Source organism: Pteronotus mesoamericanus, unplaced genomic scaffold (assembly GCF_021234165.1).
Source record: "Pteronotus mesoamericanus isolate MK-2021 breed Mesoamerican mustached bat unplaced genomic scaffold, CSHL_Meso_final scaffold_476, whole genome shotgun sequence".
In the NCBI taxonomy this organism is placed as follows: Eukaryota; Metazoa; Chordata; class Mammalia; order Chiroptera; family Mormoopidae; genus Pteronotus; species Pteronotus mesoamericanus.
The window spans coordinates 1828998-1843145 of NW_026555318.1; the positions used below are offsets into that span (position 1 = coordinate 1828998).

At 53.8% G+C, this 14148-nt stretch overlaps 1 protein-coding gene across 1 annotated transcript; it reads left to right on the top strand.

Annotated features, from left to right (window-relative positions):
• The first annotated feature begins 681 nt into the window (after positions 1-681).
• CCR7 (C-C motif chemokine receptor 7) lies at positions 682-11371 on the top strand. Its single transcript, XM_054593627.1, has 3 exons — positions 682-691; positions 7369-7418; positions 10261-11371. The coding sequence occupies exons 1-3, from the start codon at positions 682-684 to the stop codon at positions 11338-11340; spliced, it is 1140 nt and encodes a 379-aa protein (XP_054449602.1). The 3' UTR covers positions 11341-11371.
• Positions 11372-14148: the final 2777 nt, after the last annotated feature.

Here is a 14148-nt window from a genome sequence, read left to right on the forward strand (position 1 = left end):
CCCAGTCTGGGCATGTGCCTGAGTTGCAGGCCAGGTCCTCAGCGGGGGGTGTGTGAGAGGCAACCCATGCCAGAGGCAAGATGTTTCTCTTGCACATCGATGTTTCCCTTCCTCTCTTTCTCCCTCCCTTCTCCTCTCTCTAAAAATAAATAAATAAAATCTTTTTGAAAAAAGAAGAAAGGATACATTTGGGCATATCCCCTCTCCTCTACTGTCCATCATTTGTCAGTGCCTCTCATTGGCCAAACATACCCAGGCTCCAGAGGGCAAAGTAGCTTGGGAAATGCAGCGCCCTGTAACACAGGCGAAGGAAGGACGGGGACACAGCTCTCGCGGCTCTCACGGGGTCTCTGACTCCCCCACACGTGGAATTCAGGCTATCGGGGCTTGTTGAGTCAGTAAACGGCCCCTATTCCCCTACCTGGGGCTAGCCCTGTCATCTTTGCACTGCAGGGGTGCATAGGGGAGTTTTGAATGTAAATGACCCAATGATTCATGATCCTATGACCAGCGAGTGGGCTGGCACCTCGGCACTTCTCACACCACTTACGTTGAAAGGGGCTGGGAAGAGGGTGTCTTCTCTTGCTACTTATAAGGGCCACATACCACTTCCTCCCCAGACAGGGGAGCACAAGCCCCGGCACAGCCTTCCTGTGTGGTTTCAGCGGCCCTGAGAGTGCCATGGACTTGGGTGAGTGAAACAACAGTACTGGAGTCACCCTGACACCCAGACTGAATTTGTGGAACGGGGGCGGAGGGTGAGGGCGGAAGGCATGGAAAAGCCTGCAGAAGAAGTCCCGTGCTGCTTTGGTGGGCGTCAGAATGTCATCCTGTTCTCCCAGGCACAGAGGGTGCGCCTTTCAGACTTGGGAGAGGGAGCAACCATTGGTACCAGGACAGACAAAGGGGTTGAAGTGATGTCTTTCCCGAACAGTGGGACCGAGGAAGGTAGCAAGGCTGGGACTGGTAGCGACCTGGGCAGCACCTGTTCTCACCTCAGCGTGGGGCAATGATTGAGACTCTCTAGACCTGTTTCTCAGGGAGAAATTCTTGGAGGGCTCTGGACCCTCCACTCCCCCTCTGATTCCCACCTTTTCCCGCTGCTGAATAGCGATTAGCATCTCTTGGGGTTTGGAAGAAGAGCAAATTCAAGGTGAATGTGCCAGGTGGCTGCATTGTGTAAATGATGCTATGCCCTGCAAGTGGAAGCTGGGCGGTTGTCTCTGCTGTACATCCCACCGGCCGTGCCGGTGCCCAATGCAGGTGAAAGCCTGGGTGAGCGACATAAAGTGGAACATGAAGGGGCATTCAACTTGGAGAAGTCAAAGTCCGGGCCTCCGGCACAGCCCCCCACCTCACTTACTCACTTTTGCTACCCCGGCGGATGACTCTCCCCTTTAAAAAGCCCATCGTCCCATCGAACCTTGGTCTCAATCGGAGAGCGTATCACGGAAGCTCTGGGGGGTTCAGAGGGGTCCCCCAGCTCCAGATGCCCCGTTTATAAATCTCAGCCATGGAGTCAGACCCCGCGGAGGTTACGAAGGCCAGGTTCCTGGATGGTTCATTCTCAGCAACAAGCAAGTACACAGCGGCCTCAAAGCCACAAGGGGCTGGCTTTAAAAAGTGAAGGTTCCTTGGTGCACCCTCTGCTGTCCTCACAAACCTCCCCACCACACCACAGCCTTTTGTTTTCATCTCTGCCTTTCCCGCCAGCCCGGAAACCTGGGTGGACCCAGCAAACAGCCGTGACAGGGCTAACGTGGCCACCCCACGCACTGGCTGAAACACTGGGAGGCAGGGTACTACTCTCGTATCTATGAATTCCAGGTACTTTGGGGGCGTGAGCAGAAAATGTTTACGAAATGAACAAATGATGTGAAGATCTCAGATGGTTTTTGTGTTCTAAAATCTCTTCCAACGTCCTCTCCTGCCAGCAGCCTACCCTCTGCTCCCACTTCCCAGCCACCTGTCCCCGCGCTGACCACAGTCCCAGGATGCAGTCGTCGTCCACTGCAGACCCTGCTCCTGGCTCTCTGTTTGACCTCTGAGAAGGGAGCTGTGTCCAAGCCACGTCCCAGCCGTGTCCCAGGGGTGGGCTGGTAAATGCTGGAAAACAGGCTCCCCAGGGTGGACGACTGCCCTGATTTGTAGTGCTTGCCAATTTCCCTAGTGTAAATTCTCCCACCATGGCTGATTTCAAGCTTCCAGCCAATGTCAAGCCGTGAAATGACTGAATGCAAGTCAGAGAGAGATGATAGCACTGGCTAACATGCCTTGAAAGCCAGCTCTGGCACACCACAAGAGTCCCCCTGCAGACTGAGGTTTGGGGGTGCTAGGACCCCAGGTTTTGATGCAGGGAGGGAGGGTAACGTCTGGTCCATGAGAAAAGGGTGTTCTTCTTGCCGCTTTGCTCAACTTGAAAGAGCCCCAACGGCCAAGCCCAAAGTAGCGGGCCAAGCCTAAAGTACCCATGGTGGAGGGGAAAGCCACTGAGAAGCTTTTGCTCAAAACAGGCTGTGGACCGTTGATAAGGCATGTTCTTCATCTGCCCAGCAGCGAGTAAAGGGTTGGTGAGGAGGCTGAGTTTCTGTTACACAAAATGAAAATGCCAAACCCTGGCTGGGCTGGCCTTTCTCACAATTTGAATGAACAACCGGGAGGTGGCCTCCCCACTTTCAAGAAATGTGGCCTAGCCCTGGCTGGGTGACAGTTGGTTGGAGCATCATCCTGTGCACCAAAAGACTGCAGGTTTGATTCCTGGTCAGGGCATATACCTAGGTTGCAGGTTCAACCCCCAGTCAAGGCACGAATGAAAACCAATTGATGTTTTTCGCATTGATCTCTCTCTCTCTTTCTCTCTCTTTCCCTCTCTCTCTCTCTTTCCCTTTCTCTCTTCCTCTATTTCCAAAATCAATGAAAATACCTTCCAGTGAGGACTGAAAAAAAAAAAGAAGAAGAAGAAAAGAAATTGTGGCCTAAGATCTCAGTTAGAATTCTCCAAAGCAGAGAAAAATAAATAAACCTGCCAGAGACTGCTCTCTCACAGCTTGGCCGGATGCAGCCGCAGAGGGGCATTCTGAAGGAATGCAGGGCCATCCCTCCTGGGCCGCTGGGAGCTCAGCCGGGGAGGGGAATGCCACAGCCGAGGAGAGCTGTGGGAAAATCTCTCCCCTTTGCTTGGTACTTTCTTTCTATCAACTACCATTGATTGAGGATTCGGCCAAGAACAGTCTGGTGGAGAGAAAGACACATATGTCACTATATCAATGCAACAGAGTGGGATATATTGCTGATGGGGTAACGGGCAAAACACTTATAAAGCTCAAAGGAAGGAATCGGGAACATGAGTCAGGGGGCATTTAAGTTGGGGGTTGAAGGGTATGTAGGAGTTAGCAAACCAGTGAAGAAGCAAGAGGCCCAAGGAGGGACAGTGATATCAGACTCAACTGCCATCAGAGGCCAACAAGGTAAATGTGGGAATGGGTTCTCGGAGTAAGGAGAGCAGAGTAGCATGGACCAGAGGGTGCAGGCCCCACTTAAAAGGAGTCAGACCTAATTCTCTGTAAACTCCATGCCACTCACGGAGTAGCCTGGGGGCTCAGCCTGCAGGCCCTCAGGCAGTCAGTTCTGGTCATGCCACGGAGGAAGCGGGGAAAGGAGGCAGGAGGGAGAGGCAGGGCTTATGCTTAAGGCTCTGTATTGCATTGCTAAGGAGCTTGGGCTTTATCCAGAAAGTGATGGGGAGCCAGTGAAGGTTTTTCTTTTTCAATTAGTTGAGTTAAAGGATGAGATTTGTGTTTCAGAAGGAGTTCTATGGCAGCAAGGGGGCAGCAAAGCCTTATGTCAGGGCAGGTGGGACTAGCTCTGAGATGCTGGGGGAGAAAAGCAACAGAACTGGATGACCATTGTGACATGGGCGAGTGAGGGTTTCCTCTGTGCTCCACGGAGGTCCCCATGCAGGGCAGGCTCACGGGACCTGCAGGGTTACGCATTGGCGAGAGATCCATTCAAATCTCACGTCCATCTCTTAGCAGCTGTGTGACCCTAAGCAAGTGGCTTGACCTCTCTGGGCCCCCATTTTCTGAAATACAGAATGAGGATAACAAGGGATAACTCACAGGATGTTATGAAAGAGAGATACGTAAAGACTAAGCAGCAGCACAGAAGAGCTGTTGGGAGCGCCATTTCTGGAGTTGGACAGGTTCAAAGCCCATCTCCTCTGCTAGCCAGTTGGGACTCTGCAAAAGTTACGAATCCCGCTGTGCTTCCGTTTCCTTACCGCTGCATGGGAACAGTAGCAGTACCTACCTCATGGGGCTTTTGTGAGGATGAAATGATTGTACATGGAAATAGTTTGGTATAGCGAGAACCTAACAAATACAAATTATATCACTGTATAAAGCAGTTGATACCATAGTGACTGCAAGAGTCAACAAGCTCCCTCCCCCCCGCATACTGTCTGGAAGAGGGTCCCCAGGCCTCTCACCTACTCTCCAGATTCCTACCACTTCCCTGCTTCCTCCTTCCCCTTCCACTGACCCAAAAAAGAGGAGTTATATCGGCAAGTAAGGAATTACAAAAAAGGAAAAGTTTAGGGTGGCTTTCGGGGCCAGCTGAAGGGCAGCCATGACTCCCTGGGTGGCCCAAAGGGCCTGGAAAATATGAGAGTGGAAACACAGGGCTTAGGGGAGCAGCTAACCAGCGATCTCATCGTCCCAGACAAAAAGGGATTTTCTCTTGCTGGGGCTCAGGCTGGAGTTCTAGGGAATTTTCTTTTCATCACGATCCTTACTAGAAACTCAAGAACTCAGAAATACCCAACACATGAGTAAACCCTGCCTTAACCCCCGAGATTCCCAACTTCATTTGTCCCACCCAAGGTACTGCCCAAAGAGAGTTGCTTTATGACTTTCTAACAGACAGAAACGATCTGACTCATGGCCGTCAACCAGGCCCCTGTGCCACATACCAGAGTTCCCCTAAGTTCCCATTCGGTTACCTTTTTTGAAAATGGCCTATGCTGGTCCTGAAAGACCCTTGCTCATTTGTTGTCTCCAATATACCTGGGATGAGAAATCACATACATGCACACATCAGCTCCCACATCCTACTCTAGCTAGCGGAAAAAAAAAAAAAAAGACAGGGCCCGAGAGAAGGGGTTAATGGAGTAAAATAGAAACAGAGGTCTTGTTCTTATTTCACCCGTTGTATCTTATCACAACTTTGAGGTTTTTCAGTTCACGCTGACAGTCAGAACAGGCTTTCTCTAGAGTAACCGACAGACTCATTTGTTTAAAGAAACCTAGAGTGCTTCACATCAAGATGAGTCAGTGGATGATGAGCTGTGTGTTAACACTGAAGAGAGTGTTGTTAGAGCAAAGATATGGGCGTGTGCTCAGGGGAGCAAAGAAGGGGGAATGAGAGAGAGGAGCTATGATGTTGTACAAGAACCCATTTCTTCCCAGGGCTGCAAATACTCAGATGCAAGCTGCAGACAATGGGACAGTGGGTACCGGTCCCCAGAAAAAAAGGACACGGCTAGGAACGCAGGTCCAAGTAGACAGCAGAGGGCTTGATGGCCTTACTAATTAGGCATCAGGGGCTCCCTCCCTAGGTTGGGTACAGAGATCCTAAGGATTTAGAGGGAGGGCGCAGTGGGGGGTTGCATCCAAGTCATGCTTTAGGAAGACCCGTGTAACAATAGCATGCAGTATAACTTGCTTGAGATGGGAGAAACACCTATCTATTTATGTGGCTTGATTACCTTTTGCCATTCCCCAGAGACCCCCGCTTCCCCCCAAGCCCAGAATCCCCACCTTAAGCAATCCCTTGAGGGGAAAAACGTACAGCAAACGTACAGAAAAATTGGATGTCATGCAGCAGGATTTCCAGCAGGTGGTGCTGTGACCAAATGCACAAACTTTGGGAATGCGTGGCTTCCTCTTGGGAAGCAGGAGCCTGTGTTGGCTGGAGCTGGGTGGGGACTTGCAGGGGGGAGTTCCAGAAGGTGTTTACCAGAGTCCCAACCACTTTCCTGTCCCTGCTGAAGCTAAAAGTGTGACAGGGCTGGTGATCTTGGCTTGGCATTCATTGATGGCATCACGGACGCTTTCCTGTAGGCCAGACCTGAGGGTCAGGTCATGGGGAGGGGGCTACAAAGGTGATGAAGGCACAGTCCCTTCCCTCAGGCTGCTCTCAGGCTGTTAAGTGAGATGACCTGTCCTCCCTGCTCAGCCCTAGGAGGAAATGAGTTCCAGGCCCAGCCCTCAGCTCGGTCACAAAGCAGAACAGGGCAGTCAGTGCCCATCCTGCATCCGCGACACGTCAGGCCTTGTGACAACCCGGGGTCTCAGCCTGCCGTTCACACCCAAGGAGACCCTCCTGATTTCCAAATGTACCCAGGCTCTGACCCCTGCTCTTGAACATGACCTCATGTTCCCCTTCCGCCCACATCCTAAGGCTCTGAATTAGAAACAACTTAAAAAAAAAAAAACATATATACGCGCTTCAGTCAGGAAAAAAACAGTAGTTACCTCAGGGAAGAGTCTCCATCCTGCCACACTGCCACACAGGACAGTGTCTCCTCAGGCCACCCTGGTGCTTCCTCCCTTGACGGGCAAGCAGGGCATTCATTCTTTCATTTACTCATCAGCACACAATTGCTGCGCCGCTCCTCTATTCTGGGTAAAGAGCAAGAGGTCCCTGCCTCGAAGGCAGGCTAACATGAGCCCGGCAATCCCGCAGTCAGTGCTGGATGAATGTCAGTTGAATGAAGGGGTGTTAGGGAGTCCCATGGGTCCCCAAAACACCCTCCCTTCCATTCCTGGAGGCCGGTAAGTAACACTCCTCTCCCCAGCCCTGTGAAATCAGCCAGCCTTTCTCAGGACACACCACGGGCTTCCTCTATGGCTGCCTGCTCAGCTGGGCGTAGGAGAAATGCTCCCCAGTGGCTGCCGGCACGGGAGCCGTGCGGGGGGCACACACGTGTGCATGCCCACACACCTCTCCCACCGCCACCTCAGGGCCTTGCTTCCTGCATAACCTAGCGCGGGAGGAGGCCATTCAGACCCGGAGTGACGATCAGTTGACACTCGACCTTGAGGGTTGGTCTGGGCCAAGGTGGACCTTCCAGTCCCGTGAGAGTCCCTGAAGAGCCAAGGCAGGGGAGGCTGCCCTGTATTCTGACCTGCTCCTTCCTGGGACCTCACAGTGGAGGACGAAGCAGCAGGGAGGGCTGCTGGCCAGAGGCCTCGAGGCGCGACCTGGTTCTGACGTTCTGTTCCATCAGTACCTCCGTCTCAGCGACTTTCTTTAAGAACAGAGAGCTGTCCCTGCCAAACAATAACTTTCTCACCTTGTCTCCTGCAGGGAAGCCAATGAAAAGCGTGCTGGTGGTGGCCCTCCTTGTCATTTTCCAGGTGAGGTCCGTTCCCTCCTCCACACCCGTGTCCCCAAACCCTCCTCTCCTGAGTCCGAGGTTCTGGTGGAGCAGCCGGACATTCGCTGGAAGGAAACAGACCCGGACACTAACCCCCTCGCCATTCGTTAAGCTGATGGTCACCCCGCTCCACCTGTTGAGTGATCCTAGAGAGGGCATTTACTTCATTTAAATTAAAACTGAGGAAAGAAGTTACCACCCCTTCCCCACCCACTTCCAATATCCCCAGCCAAGAGGCAGAAATGGGGGCTCCGGCGGAGGCCTTAGAGAGAGAGGAGCTGCAAAAAGCAAAGGCTGTCGGGTTGCTGAGTTTTGCATATACCCGTGCACACCTGTGCACGTAAAACTTCACATGTCTTAATGAGCTGAGAGAACCTTTGCCGTGGCGGCCTGATTACTATTTTAGCGCCCCAAAGCTGCCTCCCTCCTCAACCTCCAGCCAAAGGCCCCCCCTAGAAGCCCGGTTCCCTTTTGCAAAATAGAGACCCATCTGAATCCCGCTGTTGGGGAGGATGGGCCCCCGGACCGTGGCGATGGGAGAACGCCAAGGGGCGCACACGCTTTATAGCGGCCTCAACTCTGCAGGAGCAAAGGCCTCCAGTGTCCGAGGCTTTGCTTCTCAATCCCAGAAGCGGAGACAGTAAATCTGCCCCATCAAAGTGCCAGAGTTAGAACAAACTGTCACTTGTGGAGTCGACTCTCCCCTGTTTCTTGGGGGTGAGAGCTGTCTTGGAGGGGGAGGGGCAGCTGAGACAAGAGCTGGAGAGGCAGTGCCTCTCAGAGCTGGCTCTTCCCCAGGTCTGGAGGCCAGAGGGGCTGCTTTCCAGGAGCTCTGGCCAGAAGCGGGCCCCAAGCTGGGCGCTGTGCCCAAAACCCCCTCCCAGCGGCCCCCTGGAGCTTGGGCCGCAGCCCACAGCCTGGCCCCATCACCACTCCCTCCCCCGCTCTTCCCTGTTTCCAGGACTCTAGAGGGGCTGTATTACCACCAAAGGAGGCTGGGAGGTGGGGGAGGGGATGAGGGACAGCTGGGTTCATTCTGCTCTTGGGTGGATGGGGGTGGCCCAGGCAGGGCAGGATGTGGTGGGGCTGTGGGCTGCAGAGGCGTCAAGTCTGGTGGCTCGTGGAGGGGGAGGCTAGTAAAGAGGGAAATAGAAGGCAGGGGTGGTGGGGAGCCGCTTCGCAGAGCCTGAGCACGCGGTCCCCCAGGAAAGCCACCGAACCCCCTGATGTCCAGGGGCCCCAGACCTAAGGCCTTGGGCCTTGCCATGGACTTGCAGGCTGCAATCACGCCCAGATGGGGGAAAGGAGTTGCTACTGACTTTTTGAGAAAACAATACCCAGAGAAAAGGCTCCTGGCCATGACTTCTTCCTCATCCTGTCCCGCAAGCAGGATGGTGATGGATCCAGAATTGAAAGTGAGAAAGGCAAGACAAGATACAGGGAAATCCAGAGACTGGGCAGCTCTGTAACCTGGCGCAAGCCACATCACTGCTCTGCATGCCTGCCACCCTTTCCTCATCTTTAACATCCCTCCAGCTCCCCAACTGTGTGAGAATCCTTCATGCTGAGCTGCCCAGAGCCCTGTTCCCAGAGAAGGGACCCCCAGCTCCCAGCCCAGCTCCCAGCCGGCTCTGTGTCGCTGAGCACGAAGGTGTGACCAGTCTCGGGAGCCCTCCTTCATTGATAAAATCACAGCAGGCCAAGTAAACCTTCACCCTACTCCAAAGGCAGGCTTAAAAAAAAAAAAAAAAAAAAAAAAAAGCCTTGAGCTGATTGGGATCCGCCTGAAGAGACGAGGAGGAAGAGAGAGGCAGAGAGGGGGGAGGAGATGGTGGGGGACAAAGCCGTGCTTTCTTCCAAGGGCTCCGAGGGGACTGGGTCACATTGAGGGGGTGGCGACCCGGGGGTCACGGCTGCCATAGCCGTGAAATTCAGTGCACCAGCACGTGTTGCCTGAGTTCCTGCTGTGTCACGGACACTGAACCCCAGACCCCAGGGGTCCATAAAAGTCGTCAAGTCGCTCGCCCCCCCGCCCATGATCACGGCAGCTTGTCCCAAACTGGGGCTACACAGTCTCTTAGCAGAACTTTTGCCTTCCTCTCTTCTCACCCCAGGCCCTCCCCAAACTTAACGCCAAGGTGGATTTTCCCTCAAAAGCTGAGGTATTTTGTAGGCTCCCTCCTGGAAGTCTACGGGACGCTGCCAGGTCCTGAGGGAGGCTCAAGAAGGAAGTCACAGCTCCCACAAAATAAAACCTCCATGAAGACAGCGCAGTGCCTAAACCTGAGTCAGGTACCTCACCGCAACCGTGGGAAGGAAGAGAGCATTCATCTCCATTTCACAGAGGAGAAAACTGAGGCTCAGAGAGATGAAGTGTGTTTCTCCATCTCAAGGTTCAATTGACCCCAAAGCCCAGACTGTTTCCAGTCCACTGTCCGCACATGTAAGGTCAAGTCTCTCAGGGTTGGCAAAATCAGACGCTAGCCACTTAGTAGAAAGGCAGGACCGCAGCCTATTAAATCAGGACATAGGCTTTAACGAGATCCCCGGGTAACTCATATACATGTCGAAATTTGAGAAGCACCGATTGCAAACCAAAGAACCACCTGGGACGTTTAGAAAAACAGATGCCTGGGTCCCACTCCCCGAGATTCTGGTGCCATAGGCCTCAGGTGGGGTCCAAGAATGTGCAGATGATGGTGATGACGATGTTGACGATGGGGACCACACTTTGAAATCGCTGCTCTGGGCAACCCCGAGGCAGCGAGATTTGGACCCACTTGGCTAAGCTGGATCATGTTCCCCTGTTTCCTTCCCTGCAGGTGTGCCTGTGCCAAGATGAGGTCACGGACGATTACATTGGAGAAAACACCACGGTGGACTACACGCTGTACGAGCCCGTGTGCTTCAAGAGGGACGTGCGGAACTTTAAGGCCTGGTTCCTCCCAATCATGTACTCCGTCATTTGCTGCGTGGGTCTACTGGGCAATGGGCTGGTTGTGCTGACCTACATCTATTTCAAGAGGCTCAAGACCATGACCGACACCTACCTGCTCAACCTGGCCATGGCGGACATCCTCTTCCTCATGACCCTCCCCTTCTGGGCATACAGCGCAGCCAAGTCCTGGACCTTTGGTGTCCACTTCTGCAAGCTCATCTTCGTCATCTATAAGATAAGCTTTTTCAGTGGCATGCTCCTGCTTCTTTGCATCAGCATCGACCGCTATGTGGCCATTGTCCAGGCCGTCTCAGCCCACCGCCACCGGGCCCGAGTCCTTTTCATCAGCAAGCTCTCCTGTGTGGGCATCTGGATGCTGGCCACGGTGCTCTCCATCCCAGAGCTGCTGTACAGCGGCATCCAGAAGAGCAACAGCGAGCAAGCTTTGCGGTGCTCTCTCATCACCGAGCACATGGAGGCCTTGATCGCCATCCAGGTGGCCCAGATGGTGGTGGGCTTTCTGATCCCCTTAGTGGCCATGAGCTTCTGCTACCTCGTCATCATCCGCACCCTCCTCCAGGCACGCAACTTTGAGCGCAACAAGGCCATCAAGGTGATCATTGCCGTGGTGGTGGTCTTCATAGCTTTCCAGCTGCCCTACAATGGGGTGGTCCTGGCCCAGACAGTGGCCAGTTTCAATATCACCACCACCAGCAGCTGTGAGCTCAGCAAGCAACTCAACATTGCCTATGATGTCACCTACAGCCTGGCCTGCGTCCGCTGCTGTGTCAACCCTTTCTTATACGCCTTCATTGGCGTCAAGTTTCGCAATGACCTCTTCAAGCTCTTCAAGGACCTGGGTTGCCTCAGCCAGCAGCAGCTCCGGCAGTGGTCTTCCTGCAGACACACCCGACGCTCCTCGATGAGTGTAGAGGCCGAGACCACCACCACTTTCTCCCCATAGGGGCTCCTCTGCCTGGACTTGAGGGACCTCTCCCAGGGCTCGCAGGTTGGGGACAAGGAACAGGTGACATGACTCAGGACAGAAAAGTTGCTGAGGAAAAGGTAGTTCTGGCCCTTAAGGTTTATCTCATGGCAAAAACCCATGAGACAGACACAGCCCAACCCTAGCTACCTCAACCAAGTTTGTAGAGGCGTGGCTGGTGAGCTACCAGATCCTGCAATGCTCCAATACCAAAACTGTTTTCCCCAAACCAAAAACTAAAAATGAAAGTCGAGAAAGTTCACACCTCCCGAAGCGAAGGGATGAGTGTTGGTGAGAGCTAGGGTGGTACAAGGGCCTGGGGAGCCCTCAGAATGAACCTTCAAGGGCTGAAGCCAGGTCTTCCAGAAAACAAGGCCATGTCTCCAAGGCGAGAGGTGGCGAGAAGGCTTCTTGGCTTGGCAGGGAAAGGGAGACGCCAATGGGTCGACTAACTCTGAATTCCTCCCTTCATCTCTCTTTTTCCACTATCATCCATGCCAGCAAGAAATGGCAGCCTCAAAGCCTCCCTAAAAGCATGCTTCCCTCTCACCTCTGCCTCCCCTCGGGCTGCTGCCTTCCCAGGCTTTCCACGGGCGGAGGTGTGGTGTTTCCTGCAGGCCAGGCTAGCTGCCTCCAGCCGGCCAAAACCATGTTCCCAGCCAGGGCTCTGCGGCAGGGATGACGCGTGGCCAGACCTTCTCATGTCTCAATTCTGCTAGGATGGAGGAGAGGGCAGAGGGCAAGGCTTGGGGCCAGGGTGTGGGTGACAATGCTGGCTGCTGAAGGCCAATGTGCTGCTGCTTTGTTCTTTGTCACAGGGACAAAATAATGTCATCTTGTTCTGTTTTCAATTCATTAAGACAGTGCATTTTACTCATACACAAATAAAAGTTTCCCCTGAGGAAACAAGAGCTTTAAAAGAAAGGAAAAATTTTTTTGGTAAATGACAAATGAGTGTGTTCTTGTTTTGCAAACCCCCACGCCCCACCTGCCCACCCCCACTTCCCCCTTCCCCTCCCAGGCTTCATTTCTCAGAGACGATCAGAGCCAGAAGGCCTACTGAGCTGTGCTCTGAGCCCATCCAGTGACACAGGCCCAAGAGGCTAAAAGGTAGGAGAACGGGAAGGACATGCAGTGAGTCCATCTTGCAAATAGCCTTCCAGAGCTCATGGGACAGGGCTGCAGTTTTTATGGTCAGCAGTGACCCAAGGACACTGGTCTGAGCAGAGCTTTTTAAAGAACCAAGCTGTCCCTGTTACCTCTACGCCTGGGAACTCTCAGTGGTCTGCTCATCTGTCCCCTATCAGTCTGGAACTACAGCTCTGACCCTTTGTCAGTCCCCTTGGGCTCCCGACACTGGGGTTTAGAGGGCAGCCCTCCCCCTGGGCTCAGAGACCACAGCGTGCTGAATTAAGGGGCTTGGGAGGGGACACATAGGAGAGGCTGTGCCCTTTGCCGGATGCTGGAGAGCCAGGCCGTCTATAACCCTCACTACAGGCCCCAGTTGCAGCAATGGCTGTCCATGGTGTGGATACTCATCGCAGAAGGGCAGGGATCAGGAACAGCCACTGCCCCACACAGGCCCAAGATCCATGTCACTGGGTACCCTGATGTCTGCCCAAAACTCTGGTTTCTTCAGGCCAGACAGGTTAGTCCAACCTGTGACATACGAGGAGGGACCTGAAGGGTCCAGCGCTGTAACAGCTCAGGGGGCTGAGGAGGGGGTGGGGCTGAGATACTCACACAAAATGTGATTCCATCAATTTTCTGAAGCGCAGAGAGCTTCCTGGAAAATGAGTCCTGCCTGGTAACAAAGCCCCTTCTCTACTCTCGTAAGCACATTATGTCACGCTCCCCCAAGGGATGCACTGGGCACGACGTGTCATCCAGCCTCCGAGCAGGAACCGGTGCCCCGGGAGGAATGAGCCAGGCAGGGACACAAGCAGGGCGGAGCGGCGACCCAGCGCAGTGGCAGCATTAAATATTAAAGATGCGGCCGCAACTGTGTGCATGCCAGCGAGCGAGCGTGGGGCAAGGGGTGCCTATGCGGCCCCCAGGGGGATGTGCCCCATGTGTGTGGGTGTGAGCCCTCTGGTGTGCACATCCTAATGGGGTTACAGGTGGGAAAAAACCCTCCATTCCTGAAGGGGAGGAATGTGACAGAGCGGTCATGAACAGGAAGCCAGGCCAACCGCACAAACATGCCACCTCGGCTCCAAATACTTTTCTCTAAAATAACTGGATGTCTCCAAGTATTTACAGAGACAACACCACCCCCGGCGACGTTAATTCCCCAAACTGCTGTATCTGAGGAGTTCTGACCTTGGCTTGTTGCTGGCCTGGCCCTCCTCCCCTGCCTGACACTCTCATATGCCTGTCCTGGCCTTTGAGGGACCCCTGGGAAGAAGGAACAGATTCACTGGGGAGGCCCCTCTGAGGGCGTCCCTCTCTCTCTCTCCCCCCCCTTCATCCACTTCCCCATCATCCCAAGTTCAGGGCCCCACAGCCCTTCCACGCCTCCTGCAGCTTTCCCCTTCTTTTCATTGTCAGCCCTTGTCCCCTCATCATCCCTGGCTACACCCTCAGGCCACAAACCTGTCATTTCAGCAAGAAGCACAACACTTCACAAAGCATGGGCTTCCAGAGCTACAAGGGACCTCCGAGATCTATTGGGCCAATACCCAATCCTTCTCTAGATTGGGAAACTGAGGCCCAGAAGGAGGAACTAACTTGCTTAAGGAGACATTGCAATGTAGGGACATTGGATAAATTTGCTTCGGGGACCCG

What these genes read in the sequence shown, in the direction of transcription:
- CCR7 (XM_054593627.1), top strand. An exon ending in CCCTCCTTGTCATTTTCCAG is followed by an intron (nt 7,419 to 10,260) that starts GTGAGGTCCGTT and finishes CCTTCCCTGCAG; the next exon opens with GTGTGCCTGTGCCAAGATGA.